At 46.1% G+C, this 25,858-nt stretch overlaps 1 protein-coding gene and 1 non-coding gene across 2 annotated transcripts in view; one reads left to right on the top strand and one right to left on the bottom strand.

Moving 5' to 3' along the window:
* RAB44 (RAB44, member RAS oncogene family) overlaps positions 1 to 12,625 on the bottom strand; it is a 37,643-nt gene extending 25,018 nt beyond the window's left edge. The window contains exons 1-2 of the mRNA XM_069562746.1: positions 12,516 to 12,625; positions 2,332 to 2,548 (exon numbers count right to left, since the gene is read on the bottom strand). Of these exons, the coding sequence (XP_069418847.1) occupies positions 2,332 to 2,538 (207 nt within the window). The 5' untranslated portion in view covers positions 2,539 to 2,548; positions 12,516 to 12,625. The remainder of the gene's footprint in view (positions 1 to 2,331; positions 2,549 to 12,515) is intronic.
* Positions 12,626 to 14,916: 2,291 nt separating this feature from the next.
* On the top strand, positions 14,917 to 15,022 carry LOC138426129 (U6 spliceosomal RNA). The gene has a single exon (XR_011251553.1). It is a non-coding gene; the product is annotated as a U6 spliceosomal RNA (small nuclear RNA).
* Positions 15,023 to 25,858: the final 10,836 nt, after the last annotated feature.

Below are 25,858 nucleotides of genomic sequence, written 5' to 3'. Positions count from 1 at the left end.
TCTTGAGCTACCTCTAATTTTCAGTTTAGGAGAATATGCTTTTGCAAACTGAAACCTGGGCTTCCCTGGTGACTTAGATGGTAAAGAATCTGCCTGCAATGCTTGAGACCTGGGTTCGATTCCTGGGTCAAGAAGATCCCCTGGAGAAGGGAATGACTACCCACTGGAGTATTCTTGCCTGGAGAATCCCCATGGACAGAGGAGCCTGATGGGCCATAGTCCATGGGGTCACAAAGAGTCAGACATGAGTGAGCGACTAACGCTTTCACTTCACTTTCAAACTGAAATTTAATATTTTAAGTGGTATTTGAGTCTCACTGATCCCTTCCTGACTCAGAAACCAATACTTCTCCTGAATCTCCTTCCTTTCTCTGGCAATATAGTTATTTACACAGGTTCAATAAGAATCTGTCCTCCTTTTTACTGGGATACAGTTGGATAGATCAACTGTTTAACCAGATTTTAATTTAAAGGATGATTCTCATTTAATCAGGTGTTACAGGTCCACTGTAAGGAGCACCCATGGACCCAATACCTGCAAAGCTGGCCTGAAAACGGGTAATGTGAAAGGTTACTTTTGGGCAGGAGACGGACCTTGGAAAAACTGAGAACCTCAAGAAGAGAAGTCCCTCACAAGTGTAGGTAAAAACTAGTGGAGAGAGTCTTGTGCTTGGTTTCCATAGAAGTAGGGAAGCCAGCTGGTTTGTTTGCCCAAGACTTTCCCAGTTTTAACACTGAAAGTCCCACATCCCAGGTAACCCTCCAATGCAGGCAAACAGGGACAGAAGGTCACTCTAGATAGAAAAGCCAATTTCAGAGGTTTTAAAATTTCAACTTAAGCTTCCATATGAAAACTTCTGGAGAGAAGCTAAAATAGCTCAATACTTCAAAATTTCAGATGTGCAGAGCCCAGTCAAGGAGACCCACCTGCTTCATTAGCACCTTCACTACACCTACAGAAGTGATCAAGCCAAACCGAATGAGATCAGCCTTTTTCATGTCAAGAGTACACTTTGGAGATTATTTATGATCACAGGAAATTACTGGACACTTGGAAATAAAGTGAAAATGTACACAGCACACCTTTTCAATATTATATGGGAGTAAAGACTACCCAAGCCTTGTCTAGACAAGAGGAATGCACTTAGCTCATCTCATTGTTTACCTTGAAAAGTCCGACATATTGAAGTTACTTGTTAACATGTAGATTTTGTCCAGGAGAACTGAAAATGATTTTGTCTAGCAGTACAGACAACCCCAAAGATTTGTGGCCTGTAGGACATTAGTCGTTTTCAAAAATGAACTCAGCAAACTTATCCTAACACTCTTCTGTCAAATTGCCTATGGTGGTGGTGTTCGGTCCCTAAGTCATGTCCAACTCTTGTGACCCCCTAGGTTGTAGCCCACCAGGCTCCTCTGTCCATGGGGATTCTCCAGGCAAGAATACTGAAGTGGGTTGCCATTTCCTTCTCCAGAGGATCTTCCCAACCCAGAATCAAACCCGGATCTCCTGCATTGCAGGCAGATTCTTTACCAACTGAGCCACAATGGAAGCCCAAATTGCCCATAAATACTTGCAGCTTCTCAAATGCTCCTTGAGCCTGTCATAACATCATACTGAGTCCCTCACTGATTGATAATAATAATGATAATGAATTAGCTAGATCTTTGATAAGTATTGATTTTATATTTACTCAAAAGTCTTTTTTCTTTACCATTTTGAAAATTATAATTTAACATCAGCCATTTATACTTTTTTGTGGCTCTGACGGCAGAATACAGATAGGAAGGGTCAGTTTTGATGGAAAAAGGTCAAAGTCTAGAGCATGGAGCAAAATCAGGAGGAGACAGAGGGTCCAGTGTGATGCCAACAACTCACATAGGACCCATTGCAGAAAATGAAAAAAACACACAAACAAAAGTCAGCCAATCTCAGCCTAGGTCACAGCCTAAGATTCCTTATTGGTATGTACATCACTGGCTGATCTGTTTGACTGAAGTTTGCAGACATTAACAGGGTTTTATTTCCAGGGCCCTGACTGCTCCCCAAGATAAACTTCCCTGCTCAATGGGCCTAAAATTATACCATCTGCAAGTTCCTTCTTTGACTTAAAACCTTTCCTTTATTAAAATGCAAGTGTTTCTGGAAGAGGGTAATACAAAATACCTTATTAGTCATTCCCACCTTAGTATAATAAATCCCTAGCCTTTCCTAAAAGCAAATTTGAGATGAAAGAAAGGGAAAGGGGCAGGGATGGTCTGCCTTCCTAGGAAGGAGAGTCTCAGGAGAAGCAAAGGGATTCAGGGGATGGGATGGGGCCTTGGACTCACCGCCAGATCCTCTCGAGTGACAAAGCCCCTCTCCTCGGCACCGCAGTCCTGGAAGAAGCTCTGCAGTTCTTCAGCTGACTGGGAGGACCAGGACTCTGGCTCGGGGGCCACCGGCACATCCTGGCCATCAGCTGGCTCTAGCATCTGCCGCCGGCGGCTGGAGCCTAGCTTCCGTCCTTTCCGGGTCACTCTGAGTCCACTCTCCATGGTGTTTTGGCTTGGGGACAGAAAGGCGAGGGGGCACTAGGCTGCTGAACACCCTCACTCCCTTCTCAGAACTCTCCCACGATTCCCCATCACCCCTGGAGAACATCCACCGTGGCCAGCGGAGGAGTCCTGCCTGATCAGATCTGCGCTGGCCTCTCGGACCTCATCCTCCCCCTGCCCCCGACCTGCTGCCTCCAACACGTCTCACTCAGGGCCTTTGCCCTTTCTGCTCCCTCGGGCTGGAATGCCCTTCCCGGAGCTGTCCACACACCCTCATCTCCTTCAATTCTCCGCTCAACTGTGCACAGTCTTCTGCAGCCTTTCTAGGTTCTACTTTTTGACTTGGCGGCAGCTACACGTGGCGGTCCAGGATCTCTCTGTCTGAAGGCGCAGGAGCAGCTGAGCTATCCCTCCGCCTGCTCCTTCAGCTCCCCTCCTCACCTGTCACCTTCCTGTAGGGACTCCTCCACCCTCCTCTGCCCCCTCTCCCAGCCTCAGCTGGCCCCCAGCCTCGTTTTCCTCAACAACATTTCTCCATCCCTTTGACATACGCACCAGGGAATCAGTAGCTCCACACGTGGCCCTTATGGCCTTTCCAGACGTTTCCATCCTTCGCCCCCTCACTTCCGCATCCCATCATGCTCCATGTCAACCTTTCTGGACTACCCACCGTTCCTGGAATTCCAGACCCTCCCCCATGCTTCCTCCCTCTGCCCCAAACCTCCCTGATTCCCCCACCCCCTTGCCTAGCTGATACCTCTTCCTCCCTCACCTTAGAGGCCACCTCCTCTGAGATCCTCCCTAAAGCCCCCCTCCATATCTCAAGCACATACTTTATGTGACCTGATGATGTGCTGGGCTCATGCCTGTGAATGGTAAGTCACCCTGTGCCTCAGTCCACACTGCTCCTAGCTCCCCAGCATATTCATCAGTGCTAAGTCGCTTCAGTCAAGTCCCGAGTGAGTGGCCTTGCCCTCCTCCAGGGGATCTTCCCATCCCAGGGACCAAGCCCAGGTGTCTTAGGTCTCCTGTGTTGGCAGGCAGGCTCTTTACTACTAGCGCCACCTGGGAAGCCCCTCCCTAGTACCTAGTAGATGCTCAAGTAAGGGTTGTCCAATTCATTCATTGGAGTACTTCCATCTGTCACTGAAGGTCAGGTAAGTCAGTTGATAAAGATTTTGATGGATAAAGATTTGTCCAGGTGAGGGCTCAAGGTAGGAGAGAAGGAGGCTGGAGTCTGAAAGGAGAAGAGTCAGGTTCTATGCTGGGGGGAGGGAGGGGGTCTGGGGGGGAGTAAGTCTTGGGCACATAAAGCTGTATTGAGGGGAAGGGATTGACGTTGTACGTAGGCAGCTTCGTGCAGGTGGTGAAACTTGAGTCAAGCTCTAAAGAGGGCAGGTAGGATTTAGAAGCCTTGAACAGCGTGTGTGAAGGGACCGGGGCCGCAGAGGGCTTTCTTTGTTGGGATCAAAGGTCACAGACAAGCAGAGTAGAAGGGTCGGGAGGCTCTGCCTCAGGGGTAACTGGCTCATGGCAGGAGTCTGGGGCCACTGGTCTAGGTTCCCCTTAAGCAAGTTCCTCTACATAGGTTGCACAGGAGCTGAATGAAGCAATTCCTCACTCTTGAGGAGGCCCCAAACTTTTAAGTGAAGTCGAGTCTCTCTCACTGGCTCCCCATCAGTTATTGCCTTTTTCTCTTCCCTTTCTGCTTTTTTCTGTCCACCTGGTTTCTCTCCATTTCTCTCTGTCTCTGTCTCTCTCTCTCAGGAACTTCAAAGTCTGCTGCAGATGCAGTTTTGAGATTGAGGTGTAAGGGTGCCACAGTGAATAGGAATTCACCTGCAATGCAGAGGACATAGGTTCGATCCCTGGTCCAGCAGGAGCCTACACGCCACGGAGCGACAGAGGCCATACACCACAGCTACGGAAGCCCACACGCTCTAGAGCCCATGCTCCACAGCAAGAGAAGCCACCGCAACGAGAAGGCCGAGCACCCAAACTAGAGGAGCGCCCCCTCACCGCAACTAGAGAAAGTCTGCAGGCAGCAAGGAAAGACTCAGCACAACCAAACATAAAATGAATAAATAATAAAGTGCTTTTTATAAAAAGATTACAGATGTCAAACTGCAGTGGCACACTGGAGTCACATCTTAGGGGCTTGCAGAAAACCAGTTGTGAGTCTCTCTTCCCAACTCAGCAGCTGGAGATCAGCTGCTGTGGGAGTATTTATACCATCAGTCAGTTCAGTTCAGTTCAATCATTCAGTCGTGTCCGACTCTTTGCAACCCCATGAATCGCAGTGCGCCAGGCCTCCCTGTCCATCACCAACTCCCAGAGTTCACTCAAACTCATGTCCATCGAGTCGGTGATGCCATCCAGCCTTCTCATCCTCTGTCATCCCCGTCTCCTCCTGCCCCCAATCCCTCCCAGCATCAGGGTCTTTTCCAATGAGTCAACTCTTCACATGAGGTGGCCAGAGGATTGGAGTAGTATCAGTCCTTCCAATGAACACCTAGGACTGATCTCCTTTAGGATGGACTGGTTGGATCTCCTTGCAGTCCAAGGGACTCTCAAGAGTCTTCTCCAACACCACAGTTCCAAAGCACCAATTCTTCGGTGCTCAGCTTTCTTCACAGTCCAACTCTCACATCCATACATGACCACTGGAAAAACCATAGCCTTTGTTGGCAAAGTAGTATCTCTGTTTTTTAATATGCTATCTAGGTTGGTCATAACTTTCCTTCCAAGGAGTAAGCGTCTTTTAATTTCATGGCTGCAATCACCACCTGCAGTGATTTTGGAGCCCAAAAAATAAAGTCTGACATTGTTTCCACTGTTTCCCCATCTATTTCCCATGAAGTGATGGGACCAGACGGCATGATCTTCATTTTGTGAATGTTGAGCTTTAAGCCACTTTTTCACTCTCCACTTTCACTTTCATCAAGAGGCTTTTTATTTCTTCTTTCTGCCATAAGGGTGGTGTCATCTGCATATCTGAGGTTATTGATATTTCTCCTGGCAATCTTGATTCCAGCTTGTGCTTCCTCTAGCCCAGCGTTTCTCATGATGTACTCTGCATACAAGTTAATAAGCAGGGTGACAAGATACAGCCTTGACATACTCCTTTTCCTATTTGGAACCAGTCTGTTGTTCCCTGTCCAGTTCTAACTCTTGCTTCCTGACCTGCATACAGATTTCTCAAGAGGCAGGTCAGGTGGTCTGGTATTCCCATCTCTTTCAGAATTTCCCATAGTTTATTGTGATCCACGCAGTCAAAGGCTGTGGCATAGTCAATAAAGCAGAAATAGATGTTTTCCTGAAACTCTCTTGCTTTTTCAATGATCCAGCGTATGTTGGCAATTTGATCTCTGGTTCCTCTGCCTTTTCTAAAACCAGCTTGAACATCTGGAAGTTCACGGTTCACATATTGCTGAAGCCTGGCTTGGAGAATTTTGAGCATGACTTCACTAGTGTGTGAGATGAGTGCAATTGTGTGGTAGTTTGAGCATTCTTTGGCATTGCCTTTCTTTGGGATTGGAATGAAAACTGACCTTTTCCAGTCCTGTGGCCACTGCTGAGTTTTCCAAATTTGCTGGCATATTGAGTGCAACACTTTCACAGCATCATCTTTCAGGATTTGAAATAGCTCAACTGGAATTCCATCACCTCCACTAGCTTTGTTCGTAATGATGCTTTCTAAGGCCCACTTGACTTCACACTCCAGGATGTCTGGTTCTAGGTGAGTGATCACACCATCGTGATTATCTTGGTCTTGAACCTCTTTTTTTGTACAGTTCTCCTGTGTATTCTTGCCGCCTCTTCTTAATATCTTCTACTTCTGTTAGGTCCAGACCATTTCTGTCCTTTATTGAGCCCATCTTTGCATGAAATGTTTCCTTGGTATCTCTAATTTTCCTGAAGAGATCTCTAGTCTTTCCCATTCTGTTGTTTTCCTCTATTTCTTTGCATTGATCACTGAGGAAGGCTTTCTTATCTCTCCTTGCTATTCTTTGGAACTCTGCATTCAAATGCATATATCTTTCCTTTTCTCCTTTGCTTTTCGTTTCTCTTCTTTTCACAGCTATTTGTAAGTCCTCCTCAGACAGCCATTTTGCTTTTTTGCATTTCTTTTCCATGGGGATGGTCTTGATGCCTGTCTCCTGTACAATGTGGCGAACCTCCGTCCATAGTTCATCAGGCACTCTGTCTATCAGATCTAGGCCCTTAAATCTATTTCTCACTTCCACTGTATAATCATAAGGGATTTGATTTAGGTCATACCTGAATGGTCTAGTGGTTTTGCCTACTTTCTTCAATTTCAGTCTGAATTTGGTATTAAGGACTTCATGATCTGAGCCACAGTCAACTCCTGGTCTTGTTTTTGCTGACTGTTTAGAGCTTCTCCATCTCTGGCTGCAAAGGATATAATCAATCTGATTTCAGTGTTGACCATCTGGTGATGTCCATGTGTAGCGTCTTCTCTTGTGTTGTTGGAAGAGGGTGTTTGCTATGACCAGTGCGTTCTCTTGGCAAAACTCTATTAGCCTTTGCCCTGCTTCATTCCGTACTCCAAGGCCAAATTTGCCTGTTACTCCAGGGGTTTCATGACTTCCTACTTTTGCATTCCAGTCCCCTATAATGAAAAGGACATCTTTTTCGGGAGTCAGTTCTAAAAGGTCTTGTAGGTCTTCATAGAACCGTTCAACTTCAGATTCTTCAGTGTTACTGGTTGGGACATAGACTTGGATTACTGTGATATTGAACGGTTTGCCTTGGAAACAAAGATCATTTGTCGTTTTTGAGATTGGATCCAAGTACTGCATTTCAGACTCTTTTGTTGACCACGGTGGCCACTCCATTTCTTCTAAGGGATTCCCACAGTAGTAGACACAATGGTCATCTGAGTTAAATTCACCCATTCCATTGACTTCCCTGGTGGCTCAGATGGTAAAGCGTCTGCCTACAATGTGAGAGAACCGGGTTCAATCCCTGGCTCAGGAAGATCTCCTGGAGAAGGGAATGGCAACCTACTCCAGTATTCTTGCCCCCCGCAAAAAAGGGGGGCTCAATTTATACCATGGGAATCAGCAAATGTTACAAATCAGAGTTTCTTCCCCCAAAGAACAGTCACAAGCACATCCATTCCCAGACCTAGCATGCATTTAAGTGACCACTGTTTACTGAACACCAACTGAATGCAGGCAGAGTGGGAAGCGAGCCTGCCATGGTGTGTGTGGTCCCATTAGGCAAATTAGGAAAAGTGTTCCTTCCTCCCAGCAGATGCAGCCCAGTGCCAGGGCCCAAGGATTGGCAAGTGGACTGTTGGCTGGAGTCCAGTCCCCCCGCTCCCTCTTTGACCAGGCACCTTTGTGCAGGACACAACCTACATACCCAAGTGGAGCCCCTGGCCCTTTATATATATAGGTGTGGACTAACTCCTGGTCTCCCTTGGAGGTACTCACACAGACTCATGCAGAAGAAGACACAAGATTAATTACAGCACAGTGTGGAAGGGGCAGCAAACCTGTGTGCCAAGTGCTGTGAGAGCATTGCAAAAGGAGCAACTCACTCGGCAGTGTCTATCAGGGAGGACTTCCTGGGGGAGGTGACATAATTTAGCAGTGAATTCCAGGGCAGAAGAGATCAGACTTAACCTGGATCCCTTCATGCTGCCCGGCCTTGTTCTGAGCATGTGTTGGACCCTCATGCCCTCATGTTACTCACTGTTTCCTCTTCTGATTCACACTGTCCCTCAGAATGTGGGGTGTTCTACCAGACAACTAGTAGACTCAAATAATACTGATGTAGTAAAAGAAAAAACAAGGCAGGGGGACTGTTCTATATCCAAGAGAATAAAAATAGGGAATTCTCTGGCCATCCAGTGGTTAGGACTCTGCACTCTCATTTCCAAGGGCCTAGGTTCGATCCCTGGTCAGGGAACTAAGATCCCACAAGCCATGTGGAGCAGCCAAAAAGAAAACAGAGAGAAAGAGAATAAAAATAAATGACACCTAAATATATTATGTGATTATTAATTGGATTTTCCTTTAAAAAAAAACAGTGAGAATAAGGAACATTTTGTGGAAAGAAAAAAAGGAATATTTTGTGGACAGCTGGGAAAATTTGAATGTGAACTTTATATCAGATATTCATTGAGCAATGTGAAATTTTTTCGGTGTGACATGTGTTGTGATCATGTAGACGAATCTCTGTCTTTAAGAGATCCATGCTAAAGTATATATTATGTCTGCATTTCACTTTCAAATGGCTCTGTGTAAATACATAAGCAAATTGAGAGGAAATAAGTGTGTGTGTGTGTGTGTGTGTGTGTGTGGAGAGAGAGAGTAAATGGGGCAAATTGTAAGCCATCTGTCCAATAGCTTTCATTGTACTATTTGCTCAACTTTTGTAGATTTGAAAGTTTTCTTAATAAAAAGCAGGGGAGATGGGAATTGCCTGGTTGTCCAGTGGTTAACTTTTGAATTGTGATGCTGGAGAAGACACTTGAGATCACTTGGACTTCAAGGAAATCAAACCAGTCAATCCTTAAGGAAACCAACCCTGAATATTCATTGGAAGGACTGCTGCTGAAGCTGAAGCTCCAATACTTTGGCCACCTGATGTGAAGAGCCAACTCATTGGGAAAACCCTGATGCTGGGAAAGATTGAGCACATGAGGAGAAGTGAATGACAGGATGACAGGATGGCATCATTAAGTCAATGGAAGAGTTTGAGCGAACTCCAGAAGATGGAGAAAGACAGGGAAGCCTAGTGTGCTGCGGTCCATGGGGCTGCAAAGAGTCAGACACACATGTGCGACTGGACAACAACCAGTGGTTAGGACTTTGCACTTTCCCTGTCGAGGGCCCAGGTTCCGTCCCTGGTTGAAGAATTGAAATCTCTCAAGCCGAAGGGCAGGGCCAAAAACAAAAATAAAAACCAGAGGAGGAAAAACCAAGCCAAGAATGAGATTCCAGGAGTTAGAATAGAGAATTTCATCCAGAAATCCAACTGTCCTTCCACTAGTATCAACATCTCCACAACCACATCACCCTCCAAGCTCTCCCTGGAGACAATGAAGAGATACACACCCCTCCTTGGGCTGCATCTGTCCACACCTGGAAGTCACCATCCATCCTCACTCACCGTCCCCCTAAGGCGGGGAGGGGTCTCCTTCCTCCATGACCCAACGACTTTCCAGTGGGTTAGGCCTTGGGCCTTGTATGTTATATTCAAAGAAACACTCACTGAGCATCAGTACCAGGAGAGGGTCCATCGCACCCTCTTGACCCATAAATGTGGAAAAAGAGGCCAAGAGAGGCAGTGATTTCCAGTCCCACTGCTCTGGAGTCAGGCAAACCCTGCCTCTCCGAGCCCTGCCGCTCACAGGCTATGTGACCATGAGGAAGTCACATAACATCTCCGTGCCTTATTCTCCTCACTGGGACATGAGACCAGTGTCTACCACACAGGGTTGCCATGAAGATGAAATAAGACAGTTGGACTGGAAACACCACTTCCTATTCCCAGCGGAGCCCAACTCGCATTTCGGCTTCATTTTTCTTATCATTAATTTTTTTTTTTTTGGTCTCACCACGTGGCTTGCAGGATCTGAGTTCCCTTGCCAGAGACTGAACCCATGCTCCCTAAAGTGGAACCTTGAATTCTTAACCTCTGGACCATCAGGGAATTTCCCCAGCTTTACTTTCTCTCAACACTTGTCACCTTCCCAGAATAGAGTCTTTTATTCATTTATTTTGTAAAATTTGCATCTCTTCTTACTGAATAGAAGCCTCTTCTGTTTACTGCTCTATTTCAAATGCCTTAGAACAGTGTCCTGCCTACAGTCAGTGCTCAGCAAATATTTGTTGAATATATAATCAATGTAAAGCACTCAGAACTATGCCCCGAATATGGCATAGGATAACCACTGGATACAGTAGCCCATGACATTGGGGGTGATAGCATGGATGCGGGCAAAATGCCATTTGAGTCTCATAAAAGTCAGATGTTGTACAGATATGATTTTATACCCACTCAACAGATGAGAAAACTGAGGGAGAGAGGCTCCGGAAGGCAGAGGCCACCAGCCCAAGCCATGACATCGGAAGCAAACCTGATGCCAGACCCACTCTCTGGGTTTGTCACAGGACAGACTTGCCCCAAGACCGCTTCTTGGAGAAGCACCTCCTCGGTGGGCAGGAGACGCCTGTGTGGATCACAGATGCCAGACAGAGCAGCCGTGATGGACCAGGGCTTTGAAACAGGACAGAGTGTGAGGCTTTGCTCCGGCTGTCAGACTTAGAAAACTCAAGTTCTGTGTGCACTTCCGTTGATGGAGATAACACACATGAGGCAGAAAGATAAGATTCTTGTTGTGGAAGCTTCTAGAACTGAAGCCCTGGGGAGGAGAGTCTGCTGTGATATGGGTGCCACGTCACTGAGGATGCCAGGCTCCCACAAGTGAAGGGAGTCACAATCCTGAAATAGAGTTCCTGGGGCCACGTCTCAGGACACGGGATGCTGTTGGCACCCTGTGGGGGAGTTCCTTGTTGAGCTGCACCCCATTTCCACCTGACACTGTGTAAGGAAGCAGTGCCTACTGGACACCTTGCCAGTCCCCACCATGCCTCAGACCTCAGCGTCAGCCCTCTGAGCCCGTCGAGTCTTCTCTGCCCAGATGGCACTCAGCGGCCCCCTCCTCACCTGTCAGGAGTCCCGGGGCTGAAAGGCAGCAGGCGCCCTAGTGCCAGCACCACCTCAACGAACCTGTCACCATCAGTCAGGGACAGGGAGTTCCCCCTCACAGCCGAGAACAGTGCCCTAAAAACAGTCTGTGTCCCATCCAGGCCAGGGATGGCCGCTCAGAAACAATGGGAACGTCCTTCAGTCAGTTCTCACAAAGGTGTACCTGCGCGTACACACAGGCATATGCACGACACACACACACGCTACTCCCTCATAGTCAGACACGACACCTGTCACAACCTCTGGTGTGTACCAAGGTTCCTGCCCACTCAGAGTCACTCAGAGCAAAGTCCTCCGAGTCCGCCAGCAGGGGCCTCCCTCCGTCAGTGCCCCCTCCTCCGCCACATCCTCCCTTTTGTCTTTTTTCTTCGGCTGCACCGCAGGGCCTGTGGGGTCTTAGTTCCTTGACCGGGAATGGAACCCAGGCCCCGCAGCAGGGGAAGCGTGGAGTCCTAACCACGGGACCACCAGGGAAGTCCCCACACTCCCCTCTCTGGTCATCACAGCCTCACACCTGTAACCGTGGGAAATGCCATCCTGCCTGGGAGGGCACGCACACATGCACACACGCACACCCCTGGCACTGCGCCCTCTCCCCACCTCACCCAAGAAACCAAATAAAGTTTGAGGCTAGACATGAGGGCTGATGAATCCTGCTCCCAGTCCTACCAGAAATCAGCTCCCCATTGTAGGATTCAGTTCAGGAAGCAGGGACCACAGGCTTTCCCCCAGGAAGTGGAGAGCCTCGTAAGAGGGTGCTGTGGGGACTAGGACAGAATTGCAACAGGGCACCTGCAGACGCCTCAGCGCCTCCGCCAGTTCCATCGTCCTCTCTTCAAAGGGTTGAGGACCTGGGTCTGCGCTTCACTCCACCTCCTTCAGTAACTACAAGTAACAGCGACAGTCACAGAACTCAAGTCGTCCAAGTCGGCAGATCCAAGAGACCCCCTAGCGTATTTATCCTCTCTCTCGCCCTTGCTAACCTCAAAGAGAAACCAAGGCTCTGAGAAGCCAGGTGACTTCCCCAGGGTTACACGACCATTTAGGGGTAGATAATCTATCCGAGTCTCTTGCCCAAATGCCTTCCACTTGCTGCAGACAGCTCCAGATTAATGAGAGAAAGGCTCAGCCCTTTGCACCTCATCCCAGCAGCTGAGGGGAACCACAGCTCCCTCCCCCACTCTCACGCCACCAAAGAAAAGAAGCATTGCAACTCCGGTCGCTCCCACCTCTCAGAGGCTTCCAGTCGTGCATGTAGCCCCGTACCTCCTGGGCCCGGTAATGAGGCAAAAACTGCCCCCAGGAGACCACGAGCTCTGGAACTGTTAACAGTCTTGCTTCTTGCTTAACCACTCTTTCCGTTCCCTAGCAAGCCAATCGCCTGTGCTAATCTATGGGACTTCCTGTCGAAGTGACCAACTGGTTAGCCTTTCACAATCTTGCTTGGTACTCCTGAAGCACACTAGTCCTCAAATCTTGGAACTGAAGAAAGCTGTAGTGGGTGGAGAGACCCCTGTAATCAAAGGCTCAGAAAAGTAAGGTCACCCAGTTCTCAATGGCAAAGTCAGAACTTGGGCCTGAGTCTCTGGTTGCCAGAGGGATGCTTCAACTTATCCCAACCAGAGTGTTCAAGAGCATAATTACGGCTAAAGCCAAGAGTATACACCATGCCTTACCTCAGATCCTCACCCTCAGACCAGGTCTTGGAAATCCAGGGGAGGCCCACACCCAAAGTATCCTTTAGAGAATAGTCTAACCTAATACCAGAATTTACTGTTGAACTACATCCATTAGAACTGCATGGTTCAGTTCAGTTCAGTCACTCAGTCGTGTCCAACTCTTCGCGACCCCATGAACCGCAGCACGCCAGGCCTCCCTGTCCATCACCAACTCCCGGAGTTCACCCAAACTCATGTCCATTGAGTCAGCGATGCCATCCAACCATCTCATCCTCTGGCATCCCCTTCTCCTTCCACCTTCAATCATTCCCAGCATCAGGGTCTTTTCAAATGAGTCAGCTCTTCCCATCAGGTGGCCATAGTATTGGAGTTTCAGCTTCAACATCAGTCCTTCCAGTGAACACCCAGGACTGATTTCCTTTAGGATGGACTGGTTGGATCTCCTTGCAGTCCAAGGGACTCTCAAGAGTCTTCTCCAACACCACAGTTCAAAAGCATCAATTCTTCGGTGCTCAGCTTTCTCCACAGTCCCAACTCTCACATCCATACATGACTGCTGGAAAAACCATAGCCTTGACTAAACGGACCTTTGTTGGCAAAGTAATGTCTCTGCTTTTTTTTTTTGTTTGTCTCTGCTTATTAATATGCTATCTAGGTTGGTCGTTAACTTTCCTTCCAAGGAGTAAGTGTCTTTTAATTTCATGGCTGCAATCACCATCTGCAGTGATTTTGGAGCCCAAAAAATTAAGTCAGCCACTGTTTCCCCATCTACTTCCCATGAAGTGATGGGACCAGATGCCATGATCTTAGTTTTCTGAATGTTGAGCTTTAAGCCAATTTTTTCACTCTCCGCTTTCACTTTCATCAAGAGGCTCTTTAGTGCTTCTTCACCGTCTGCCATAAGGGTGGTGTCATCTGCATATCTGAGGTTATTGATATTTCTCCTGGCAATCTTGATTCCAGCTTGTGCTTTTTCCAGCCCAGCATTTCTCATGATGTACTCTGCATACAAGTTAATAAGCAGGGTGACAATATACAGCCTTGACTTACTCCTTTTCCTATTTGGAACCAGTCTGTTGTTCCATGTCCAGTTCTAACTCTTGCTTCCTGACCTGCATACAGATTTCTCAAGAGGCAGGTCAGGTGGTCTGGTATTCCCATCTCTTTCAGAATTTCCCACAGTTTATTGTGATCCACACAGTCAAAGGCTTTGGCATAGTCAATAAAGCAGAAAGAGATGTTTTCCTGAAACTCTCTTGCTTTTTCGATGATCCAGCAGATGTTGGGAATTTGATCTCTGGTTCCTCTGCCTTTTCTAAAACCAGCTTGAACATCTGGAACTTCACAGTTCACATATTGCTGAAGCCTGGCTTGGAGAATTTTGAGCATGACTTTACTAGCATGTGAGATGAGTGCAACTGTGCAGTACTGAAGCATGAATACAAATGGATGAACTTATGGGGACAAAATAAAGAATAAAAAGGAATAGACTTACTTTATGCGGGAATTTATTGTATAAAAAAGATGGCATTTCAAATTAGTAGAGAAAAGATGGTTTAGTCAATAAACTGTGAGAATGGCCTAAGTATCTGCCAAAAACAAAGTTGGAACTCGAACTCTAAAAGAATTCCAGAGCAAAAGTTCAGGCATGGACTTCCCTGGTGGCCAAGTGCATAAAAATCTGCCTGTTAATGCAGAGGACACAGGTTTGATCACTGGTCTGGAAGATTCCCCATGCTGCAGAGCAAATAAGCCCGTGTGCGACAACTACTGAACCCCGTGGCCTACAACAAGAGAAGCCGCTGCAACGAGAAACCTTCAAACCACAGCCAAGAGTAGCGTCAGCTCACCACAACTAGAGAAAGCTCGAACAAAGCAACGAAGACCCAGGGCAGCCAAAAATAAATAAATAAAGCATTCTGGCTAAAAAAAAAAAAAATTTAAGCATTCCAGTGCTCACTTCAGCAATACATACTAAAGTTGGAATGATAGAGAGACGATTAGCATGGCCCTTGCCCAAGGATGACATGCAAATTCATGGAGTGTTCCATGTTTTTTAGTACAGAAAGACAAATATCATATGATATTTCTCATATATGGAAATCTTTTTTTTTAAGGGTACAGATGAACTTTTTTTACAAAACAGAAGTAGAGTCACAGGGATGTAGAAACAAACTTATGGCTACCAGTGAATAAGGTGGGAAGGGATAAATCGGGAGATTGAGATTGACATATACATACTGTTATATACTAGGGCCTTCCCTGGTGGCTCAATGGTAAAGAATTCGCCTGTCAATGCAGGAGAAACAGGTTCAGTCCCTGGTGTGGGAAGATCCCACATTCCTCGGAGCAACAAAGTCTGTGAGCCACAACTGCTGATCCTGTGCTCTCGAGTCCAGGAACCTAAACTGCTGAGCCCATTGACTGCAACTACTGAAGCCCGAATGTTCTAGAGTCTGTGCTCCAAAAAAGAAGCCACTGCAACGAGAAGCCCATGCATCACTACTAGAGAGTAGCCCCCACTCGCCACAACTAGAGAAAGCTGTCGAAGCAGTGAAGACCCAGCACAGCCAAATAAATAAATAATTTTTTTAAGGTAAAATAGATAACTAATAAGAAATTGCTGTGAAGCACAGGAAACTCTACTCAGTACTCTGTAATGGCCTATATGGGAAAAGAATCTAAACAGAGAGTGGATGTATGTATATGTATAAACCATTTTGCTATACACCTGAAACTTACACAGCATTGTAAATCAACCATACTCCAATAAAAAAAATTAAATAGAAAGAAAGAACTCTCTGTCAATGCAGATAACTGTTCAATATACTGAAAGTGAGTGGGAAATCAAAACTATCTGGAATTTCACCATGGTTATTTTTTGCACCTCTTTACAAATATACCATTTATGTTTTTTAAATTTTAAACATAAAAAAATTCATACAACTTTATGTTGTTTGTAATTTGCTTCAAAATAGTCAAGGGATGGAGGAATGGGTGGGGCATAGCTGAAATGAGACTGAAGGTGAAAGTGTTAGTCACTCAGTCATGCCCCACTCTTAGAGACCCCATAAATTGTAGCCCACCAGGCTCCTCTGTCCATGGGATTTTCCAGGCAAGAATATTGGAGCGGTTGCCATGCCCTCCTTCAGGGGATCTTCCCAAACCAGGCATCGAACCCGGTTCTCCTGCATTGCAGGCGGACTCTTTACCTTCTGAGCCACGAGAGAACCCACTCTGCCCTGTTCTGATTGCCGTTGAAGCTGTTGAGGGTACTGCTGCTTCCTTCCTTCTCTCTACTTTTGTGTCTGTTTGAACAAATGCCAAAAGAAATTACTGGGTAATTTTAAAAATAATCTTGGAGCATTCAAGGCCTTTCCAGTCATGTCACAAAGCGTTAGAAGCCATAAAAGAAAAGACTGAGCTAGTCCACTAGATATCAATTTTTTTAAAGAAAAAAATTAAACAACTGAATGGCAAAAAAAATTCACCGTTGATGAATCAAAAGGTAAACAAACTATTAAAAAGTATTCATGTAGCATAGAAAATAAACTAATTTCCTTTTTATTAATATATCATGAGTTCCTATAGATCAATGAAAAACCAGTAATACATATGAGAAATTGGTATCATTTATGGATATACAATTTGTGAGAAATAAAATGGCTTTCAGACACATGAAGAATGTTTATCTTCACATATGATAAAAGAAATAAAAAATAAAGCTATAATGAGATATGATTTTAAGTTAACCAGTTGGTAAAACAAAACAAAAAGGGGATAATATGCTGCGTTATAAAGGATGTAGAAAAACATTTTCACAAGTTGTAAGAATATATATTTGTACATCTTTCATGAAAAGTAATGTGATAATATCTGTCAACATTTAAAATGCAAAAAGCTTTTTACTCAGCAATTTCACTTCTACTCATTTGTCCTACAGGTGATGTACAAAATAACGATATAAAAGGCTATTCATCACAGCACTGTCTGTCGTAGCAGAAGATTGGGAACAACCTAAATTTCCACCAACAGGAAACTATTAATACTTAATAAGTTCTGATATAAGCATATGATGGACAACGAGAAAGATCCAGGCAGGCTTTCAGAAGATATGGAATGACCTTCAGAAGATACTGTTGAATGAAAAAAGTGAAGTGCAGAACACTGAGTCTAGTGTGTTTTGCATGAAGAAGTGTATGTGTGTGGACGAATATAAACGCACACGCAGTTGCACATGTTTGTAAATGCACAGGATATTTCTAACAGAAAAGACAAGAAGCTGGTAACAGGTAGGCTGGAAAGAAGTATTGTGATGGACAAACAGGGAGATTTATGTCTCGTTGTTTATTTTCTACCATCTTTAGACAATATCCATTCAAAAATAAATTTAAGAATCCTTTGTACATATTCAAACAGAAAGTGATGAAGAAAATGTAGTAAAATGCTAACATTTAGGGACTGTTGGTGAAGGCTCTATGGGAATGATTCTACTATTTTCGCAGCTCTTCTGTAGGTCTGAAATGATTTCAAAACAAAGAGTTTCCAAGATGAATAAACTTAATTTCTAAAAAATACTCTCACAGCCAACCATCACTTTCACTCCCTTCTTACTGCTGAAAAATTGGTACTCAGAGTTTCCATGGCATTATTGAGCTAAATAAAAATCCATTTTTAATACAACAAAAATTTGTTCACAATTTTATTCTTGTAATTTTTATTGGTACATAGTTGATTTACAATGCTGTGTTAGTTTTAAGGGTATAGTGAAGTGATTCAGTTACACAGATATGCATATCCTCTCTTTTTTTTTTAGACTTTTTTCCCATATAGGCTATTACAGAGTATTGAGTAGAGTTCCCCACACTATACAACAGGTTCTTACTACTAGTAATTTCATATATAGTAGTGTGCATATGTCAATCCCAATCTCCCAATTTATCCCACCCCTGACCCCTGGTAACCATGTTTTCTTTCTATATCTATGACCCTACTTCTATTTTGCAAATAAGGTTTTTTGTACTCATTTTTTTTAGATTCCGCATATTATGCAATATGATCTTCGTTTTTCTGTGTCTGGCTTACTTCACTCAGTATGGCAGTCTCTAGGTTCAGCCATGTTGCTGCAGATGGCATTATTTTGTCTTTTTGTGGCTGAGTAATATTCCATCCTATATATGTACCATATCTTTATCCATTCCTCTGCTGCCAGACGTTTAGGTTGCTCCCATGTTCTGCCTATTTTAAATAGTGCTGCAGTGAACACTGGGGTGCATGTATCTTTTTGATTGACGGGTTTTCTCTGGGCAGTGCTGAGGAGTGGGATTGGTGAGTCATATGGTGGTTCTATTTTTAGTTTTTTAAGGACCCTTCATACTGTTCTCTGTAGTAACTGGACCAATTAACATTCCCACCAATAGTGAGGAGGGTTCCCTTTTCTCCACACTCTCTCCAGCATTTACTGGTTGTAGATTTTTTTGGATGATGGCTGTTATGACCTGTGTCAACAAATATTTATTGAGTGTCTAATATGAGCCAGCACTGAGGATACAAAAGTGAGAAAAATAGGGAAAATCCATATACAATATAATATAGTCTGATAGCAACAGGTGGTATGGAGAGAAGTAAAGCAGAGCAAAGGGATTGAATGGTGAGGGGTATATTTTAGATGGTGTGGGGGGTGGCGGTCAGGAGAAGTCTGTCCGAGGAGCTGATACTGGGATAGAGTGTGTGGGGAAGGAGTTTTGGAAGAAGCATGTTCAGGGAGAGGAAACAGGGAGTGCAAAGCCCTGAGGCAAGAACTTGCCTTGTGTACATGAGAAGCAGTGAGGAAACCACTGTGGCTGAAGCAGGTAGTGGAGGGCAGAGTGAGATGAGGCCAGAGGTGCGACCCATAGACCCTGTAAGGACACGTTTTTTTATTGTAAGTGAGACAGAAGCCACTTGGAGGATGGCAAGATCCTGTGTGGGTTTTAAAAGGATCCTTGTGGCTGCTTTCATTGTGGAGAATAAACTGCCTTAGGCAGAGGCGGAACGAAGCGGGAGACCAGTGAGGGGGCTGCTACAATAATCCGGACAAGGGATGGCTGGGACCAGGGGGGCAGCCGCAACTAAGGAGAGGCGAGCGGACTCCGAATATATTCTGGAAGGAGGGCCAGCAGTGCTTGCTTCTGTATTTGGGCAACTGCAGGAGATCTGGGACCTTTTTCTCTCCAGCAAGGGACTCTCCCCACTTCTCTGAGAGTAGAGTGCATTTGGATTGTTAAGATCAAGTACCCAGGATCTCAAGGCATCTCGAGTCCATTTTCTCCCACCCCCACCACCCCACCACCCAACAGTGGAAACAAAGGGGCACAGAAACAGCAGGAGGAGGTCCAAGCCGTCTCTGATGGAGCCTGTGTCACAGAGTCGAATCTGTAGGTGGTGAGAGCTCAGCCTGGCCTCCCCTTCACACCGGCCCCTGGGGAGAAACCTGCCCGTGAGACAGCTGGCAGGAAGACATAGCTTGATGCTAGGGGAAAAATTAGATGCAGGCTTTTTGGGACACAGCAGAGGTAACTTGAAAATGCAACGTCACTGGAATGAGCTCGGAAACTAAATTTTACAAAAACGGAATGAAGGAACGAGGATCAAAGACAGTGAGACGGTTTTTTGAACGCGAAAGTTCCACGCTCACTGATTTTCTTTTAAAAATTTTTTATAAGATGAAAGTGACGTCGCTCAGTCGTGTCCGACTCTTTGCAGCCCCATGGACTGTAGCCTACCAGGCTTCTCTGTCCACCCAGGCAAGAATACTGGAGTGGGTTACCATTTCCTTCTCCAGGAGATCTTCCTGACCCAGGGATTGAACCCGGGTCTCCCGCGTTTTAGGCAGACGCTCTACCGTCTGAACCACCAGGGAACTGTTTATTGATTGATTGATTGACTTTCACATGTATTTTTTTAGCTGTATAGCATGCAGTGTCTTAATCCTCCAACCAGAGTCTTAACCGCAGGACCTCCAGGGACTCCCTAATTTTCTTTTTCTTTTTTATTTTTTCAGCTTTTTATTTTGTATTGGGGTATAGCTGATTAACAATGTTGTGATAGTTTCAAGCGAACAGGGAAGGGAGGGAGTCCCTAATTTTCATTTCCCTAAAGGGCTTCCTTGGTGGCTCAGACGGTAATCTGCTTTCAATGTGGGAGAGCTGGGTCAGATCCCTGGGTGAGGAAGATCCCCTGGAGAAGGGAATGGCAACCCATTTCGGTATTCTTGCCTGGAGAAATTCATGGACAGAGGAGCCTGGCGGACTACAGTCCATGGGGTTGCAGTCAGACACGACTGTGTGACAAACACTTTCAAAGATGCTTGGATTCACGTCACAGTTTAGTAAACTGTGAAGCAAGATACTCTCTGTTCTGGGGTTCAGTGGTGAGAACTGGGGCTCAAACCGGGAGACCTGGGTTCCCTGTGTCCAACTCCCAGGTCCAAATTATTTCTAGAATGAGCTTAGATGAGCTGGTGATCTCAGGGGAAAGGAAAGCCAGGGAACTGGTTAAAGTTGCATTTATATAGCACGTTTTACCTAAGACTGAGAAAATCTAAGCAGCAACAAAAACCCAGAAGGGACACAGAAGGAGACAGGTGCCCTAGGCTCCTCTGAAGAGCTGTCACGCAGCTATAGCCCTGGGCGAGGCACTTCCCCTTTCTGGGTTATCCAGCAAGCAATATGACCTGGGTCATCAGCGTGAATATCCTGGCGCCGCACCACTTCCTAGGGGTGTGATCTCAAGCATGTGACGTAAAGGTTGGTTGCCTCAGTTTTTTATCTGTGAAATAGAGGCAATAATGGTGCCCACCTTGGAGGTGTGTGATAAGGATTTGATGCTATAAACCTTATAAAGCACTTGGAACCATGTTTGGCAGATGATAATCAATGTCAGCTGTTGCTACTTTTGTGGCTGTTAAAGGGAGACAGAGTTACAGAACTGCCAACGTCTCCATCCTAGCACTTGGCCGGTGGCCTGGTTCACATGCCAGACTGATTGTCGAGGGATGAGGGGCAGTGACATGGAAGCTGGGATGGGGTGTGGGTGAAGCTGAGAACGAGGGCGAATGTTCAGGTCAAGGACATTCAAGCCCCAGTGAATTTCAACAAATACTGGTCCAGCACCTATGACGTGCTGGGAACTTTCAAGGAGCTGGAAGACAGCAGTGAAGCAAAGACCTACCTTCGTGGTGTTCGTGCTTCTGTGGGCTGAGTGGGAAGGGCAAAGCTGCAGTGATCTTTGCTAACCTGTTCACCCAGACCCTAGGCTGGCTGAAAGGTTATAGCAGCCACTGCTGACACCCTCACCCGCATCCCTAGCCTCAAGTCTGCATTCACCAGAAGTTTTGGTAAGTACTTCCTGGCAGGGATACAGCATCTCATCTCAAATGCTTGCATCTTTCTGGTTTACTCTAGCATCGCGAAAACTACATCCACCCAGGGAGCAACCTGAATTTGCTCCTGGAGGCTGCTCTCAATCGACAATGGCTGGCATCCGTAGTTAAGTACCCCAGAGGTACCTAGGCAAGTACCCTGAGAGACAAACCTAGGACACGTTCCACACAGTCTCCTCAGACCTCACGGTTGCACGCAGCAGAATTTGCTCACCAATACCTCCATTGGCCTTTTTTTTTGAAAGTGAAAGTCGCTTAGTTGTGTCCAACTCTTTGCAACCCCATGGACTGTACAGTGCATGGAATTTTCCAGGCCAGAATACTGGAGTGGGTAGCCGTTTCCTTCTCCAGGGGATCTTCACAACCCAGGGATCAAACCCAGGTCTCCCATATTACAGGTGGATTCTTTACCGCCTGAGTCACCAGAGAAGCCCCCCTTCTTTGTTATTATTATTTATGTATTTATTTGGCTGCTCAGGTCTTAGCTGTGGCATGCAAGATCTAGTTCCCTGGCCAGGGATCAAACCCAGGCTCTCAGCACTGGAAGCAGCCAGTCTTGGCCACTGGACCGCCAGAAAAGTTTCCCTCCACTGGCTTTTGCCTTTCTTTTCCTTTCCCACATTCCCCACTCTCCATGCTTCTAGAGCCACTTCCCAAGTAAACCACCTACATACACACCCATGTCTCAGGTTGCTTTTTGGGGAAAAAAAAAAAATCTGAGAAAGTTGGTATCAGAAATGGCAGAAGGGCTTCTGAAAATGGCTCCCTCACCAGTGAGGTGACTATGGGGCCTGGCGCTGGCGGTGAGTAGGGAGGTGATAAGTTCCCTGCAGGCTGCGGCCTCCTGCTGGCCGAGACCCGGCTGTGGGAGGTAGGCCTGGGAGAGGTACAGAAAATACAGGGCTTCCCTGGTGGCTCAATCAGTAAAGAATCCGCCTGTAAAGTGGGAGAACTGGGTGCAATCCCTGGGTTGGGAAGATCCCCTGGAGGAAGGCATGGCAACCCTCTCCAGTATTCTTGCCTGGAGAATTCCATGGACAGAGGAGCCTGGCAGGCTGCAGTCCATGGGGTCGCAAAGAGTCGGACACGACTGAGCACCTAAGCACACACAGATAATAATTATGAGGATTGGGCACTGACTGACCTCTGTTAACTTCCCTAGAAGTCTTGAAGAAAGAGAATCACAGGCTCAACTCAGGGCAGACCATGGGAGACAGAGACCCCCCACCCGCCCCCGCAATCAAAGCATTTGAAATGGTCCTCATCTCTTGTGGCCCAAGGGCAGACTGTGTTGATAATCAGCCTCAGTTCAGTTCAGTTCAGTTTATTTGCTCAGTTGAGTCCGACTCATTGTGACCCCATGGACTGCAGCCTGCCAGGCCTCCCTGTCCATCACCGACTCCCGGAGTTCACCCAAACTCATGTCCGTTGAATCGGTGATGCCATCCAACCACCTCATCCTCTGTCGTCCCCTTCTCCTCGTGCCTTCAATCTTTCCCAGCATCAGTGTCTTTTCCAACGAGTCAGTTCTTCCCATCAGGTGGCCAAAGTATTGGAGTTTCAGCATCAGCATCAGTCCTTCCAAAGAACACCCAGGACTGATCTCCTTCCTAATGGACTGGTTGGATCTCCTTGCAGTCCAAGGGACTCTCAAGAGTCTTCTCCAACACCACAGTTCAAAAGCATCAAATCTTCAGCACTCAGCTTTCTTTATAGTCCAACTCTCAGATCCATACATGACCACTGGAAAAACCATAGCTTTGACTAATAATCATAGCTAATAACCATAGCTTTGATAATCAGCCCCAGAGTTTGGTATAAAGGTGGTAGAGCTACAGGAGAGACCATGCATGGCTGCAGCCAGCAAGGAGAGAGTGGGGCTCTGAGTCCTGGAACGGTGTTTAGATGGGTGAATCTTGCACTCCCTACTTCCCTGAGCCCTCCAGGCCTGCAGAATGCCCGTCCCCTGCTAGAGGAGAACACACATCCATCACTTTAAGATTCACCCCACCTCCCCTCTCTGCCTGTAGACAAGAGTCAGCAAATGCTTTAAGGGCAAGAGAGTAAATATTTTAGGTTTGTGGGCCACATGGTGTCTGTCGCAACTACTCACGTCTGCTTTTGTGCTACTTAAAGTATAACAGCAGCCATAGACAGCAAGCAAATGGGTGAGTCAATATTGAAGTAAAACTCTACAAAAATGGGCAGCTGGTCCCTGGAGGTAGGGTTTGCCAGCCTCGTCTCTTAGACCAATAACTGGGTCAGGTCTCAGCACTGCCGGAGTAGAAAAGGTAGAATTTCTGCTACTGGAGGAGACAACTTGCCCGAATGCTACGGGTCTGACTGATATGTTTTGGCAGGAACAGGGCAAACATATGGGAGGAGATCTCAGGGGTGTGGGACTGGCACTGGGGGAGAGGAGGAGTACAAGGCAGCCAAAGACAGTGTTTATTGAGCCCTCTCTCTTCACTCGAGATTAAGCTTCCCAGGGAATTCCCTGGTGGTCCGGTGGTTAGGGCTCTGTACTCTCACAGCCCAGGGCCCAGGTTCGATTTCTGGTTGGGGAACTAAGCTCCCATGAGTCACGCGGCGCTGTTCCCTCTTGGCGTCCAATGGGTCCAAATGAGTCTGTGGCTACTTCCCAGCCCCTGAATGCAAATCGGGATGGACGTACTCAGCAAGTAGCAGAACGCTCAGATTGTTTCCCTAACCGGTGAAATAAAAGCCATTAGGGAAAGGACTGAGTAGAAGTCTCTTCAGTTATCCCACTGGTCAAGATGGTAAATCAGAAGCAGTACCACGTCCCTGGTAGAATTGCAAAGGTTAATTCTACCCTCAGAAACTTAAAGGACACGGTGTTTCCCAATCTGCCCTCACCTGCTCCTACAAAAAAACAAACAAAGCATGGTGACTGATAACCGTCACGACAGCCCTAGTTGCCGCCATTATATCATAAAGTATGGCATGTCTACTAGAATAGTCTCCATAGCTCTGATTGTAAGAAGCTAATAACATACATGGCCAATGCATTCTTTCCAATCCATATCAGGAAAGCGGATCAAAAGTCATGACCACATTCCCCACAAAAATTCAGGAACTTATATTAGTTAAGATTTAAATGGCCAACTGAGTTGAGGCATGCCGGGACATTCCCCCTGTGTTATTGTTCAGCCACTCAGTCATCTCTGCGTCCTTGCAACCCCATGGACTGCAACACACCAGCTTCCCTGTCCTTCACTGTCTTCTAGAGCTTGCTCAAACTCATGTCCATTGAGTCGGTGATGCCATCCAACCATCTCATCCTCTGCCACCCTCTTCTCCTCCTGCCTCCTTCAAAAGCATCAGGGTCTTTTCCGGTGAGTCAGTTCTTCGCATCAGGTGGCCAAAGGATTGGAGCTTCAGCTTCAGCATCAGTCCTTAAAATGAATATACAGGGTTGATTTCCTTTAGGATTGACTGGTTTGATCTCCTTGCTGTCCAAGGAACTCTCAAGAGTCTTCTCCAACACAACTCAAAAGCATCAATTCTTTGGAACTCAGCCTTCTTTATGGTCCAACTCTCACATCTGTGCATGACTACTGGAAAAACCATAGCTTTGACTAGACCGACCTTTGTCAGCCAAGTGATGTCTCTGCTTAATACACTGTCTACGCACCCCATGTGGTTAAAGGACAAATTATTATACTGTGGACATCCTACCACTGAAAAGAGGCATAGTGCTGGTGGCCAACAGGGACATTGGAGGCAGTATACTGAATACTGCTCCTGCTCATGTATTGGATGATTTATTTATTAAGTGGAGTCCAGAGCTAAAGAGGCTCTGCAATAGGTCCTCACTATGGGGAAAACACTTGGGACGTGACCCAGCATATCCCATAATACTGGAAATATCCACGGGAGATAAGCAGTGTAAAGTCTCCAAAAGCCCCAAGGGCACAGCCTCATCTCAGACCCTTAGGGTTCTGGAGCAAAGCCATGGTCCACAGAACAGAAGATTATTCAGTATTTGAAAAGTAGTTCTTGGCCAAACTGCAGGATCCAGAGCAAAGAAATGATTGCTGTTTTAAGCTACTAAGGCTTCAGTCAGTCAGTCTTAGGGCTGATAAATATAAATAATCAGAAGATTCATGTAAGAGTACTTTGTTCTTTTTAATGTCATATAGGATTCCACTATACACAGATACCACAGTCTATGTATCTGTTCTTATGTTCTGGACATTTAGGTTGTTTCATAGGCTCTGTTATGAATAACGCTGCTATAGAAATATCTTTAGGCACAACTGTGTGTTTATTTCTCTTGAGAACAAACCTAAGAATGGAATTCCTAGACATCATTCCTCCCCTAGGCTTGAGGGGAGGCATCTTTAGAAGATATTGCCGAAGAGTTATTGCAAAGGAGATGAAATAGTTCATGCTTCCACCAGGAGGTATGAGTTCCAGTTGCTCTGTATCCTCACCAACACTTGACATT

The sequence above is a fragment of the Ovis canadensis genome, chromosome 20, assembly GCF_042477335.2.
Source record: "Ovis canadensis isolate MfBH-ARS-UI-01 breed Bighorn chromosome 20, ARS-UI_OviCan_v2, whole genome shotgun sequence".
Lineage (NCBI taxonomy): Eukaryota > Metazoa > Chordata > Mammalia > Artiodactyla > Bovidae > Ovis > Ovis canadensis.
Note: the sequence above shows the minus strand (reverse complement) of the source record. Positions and strands in the feature narration are given on the sequence as shown.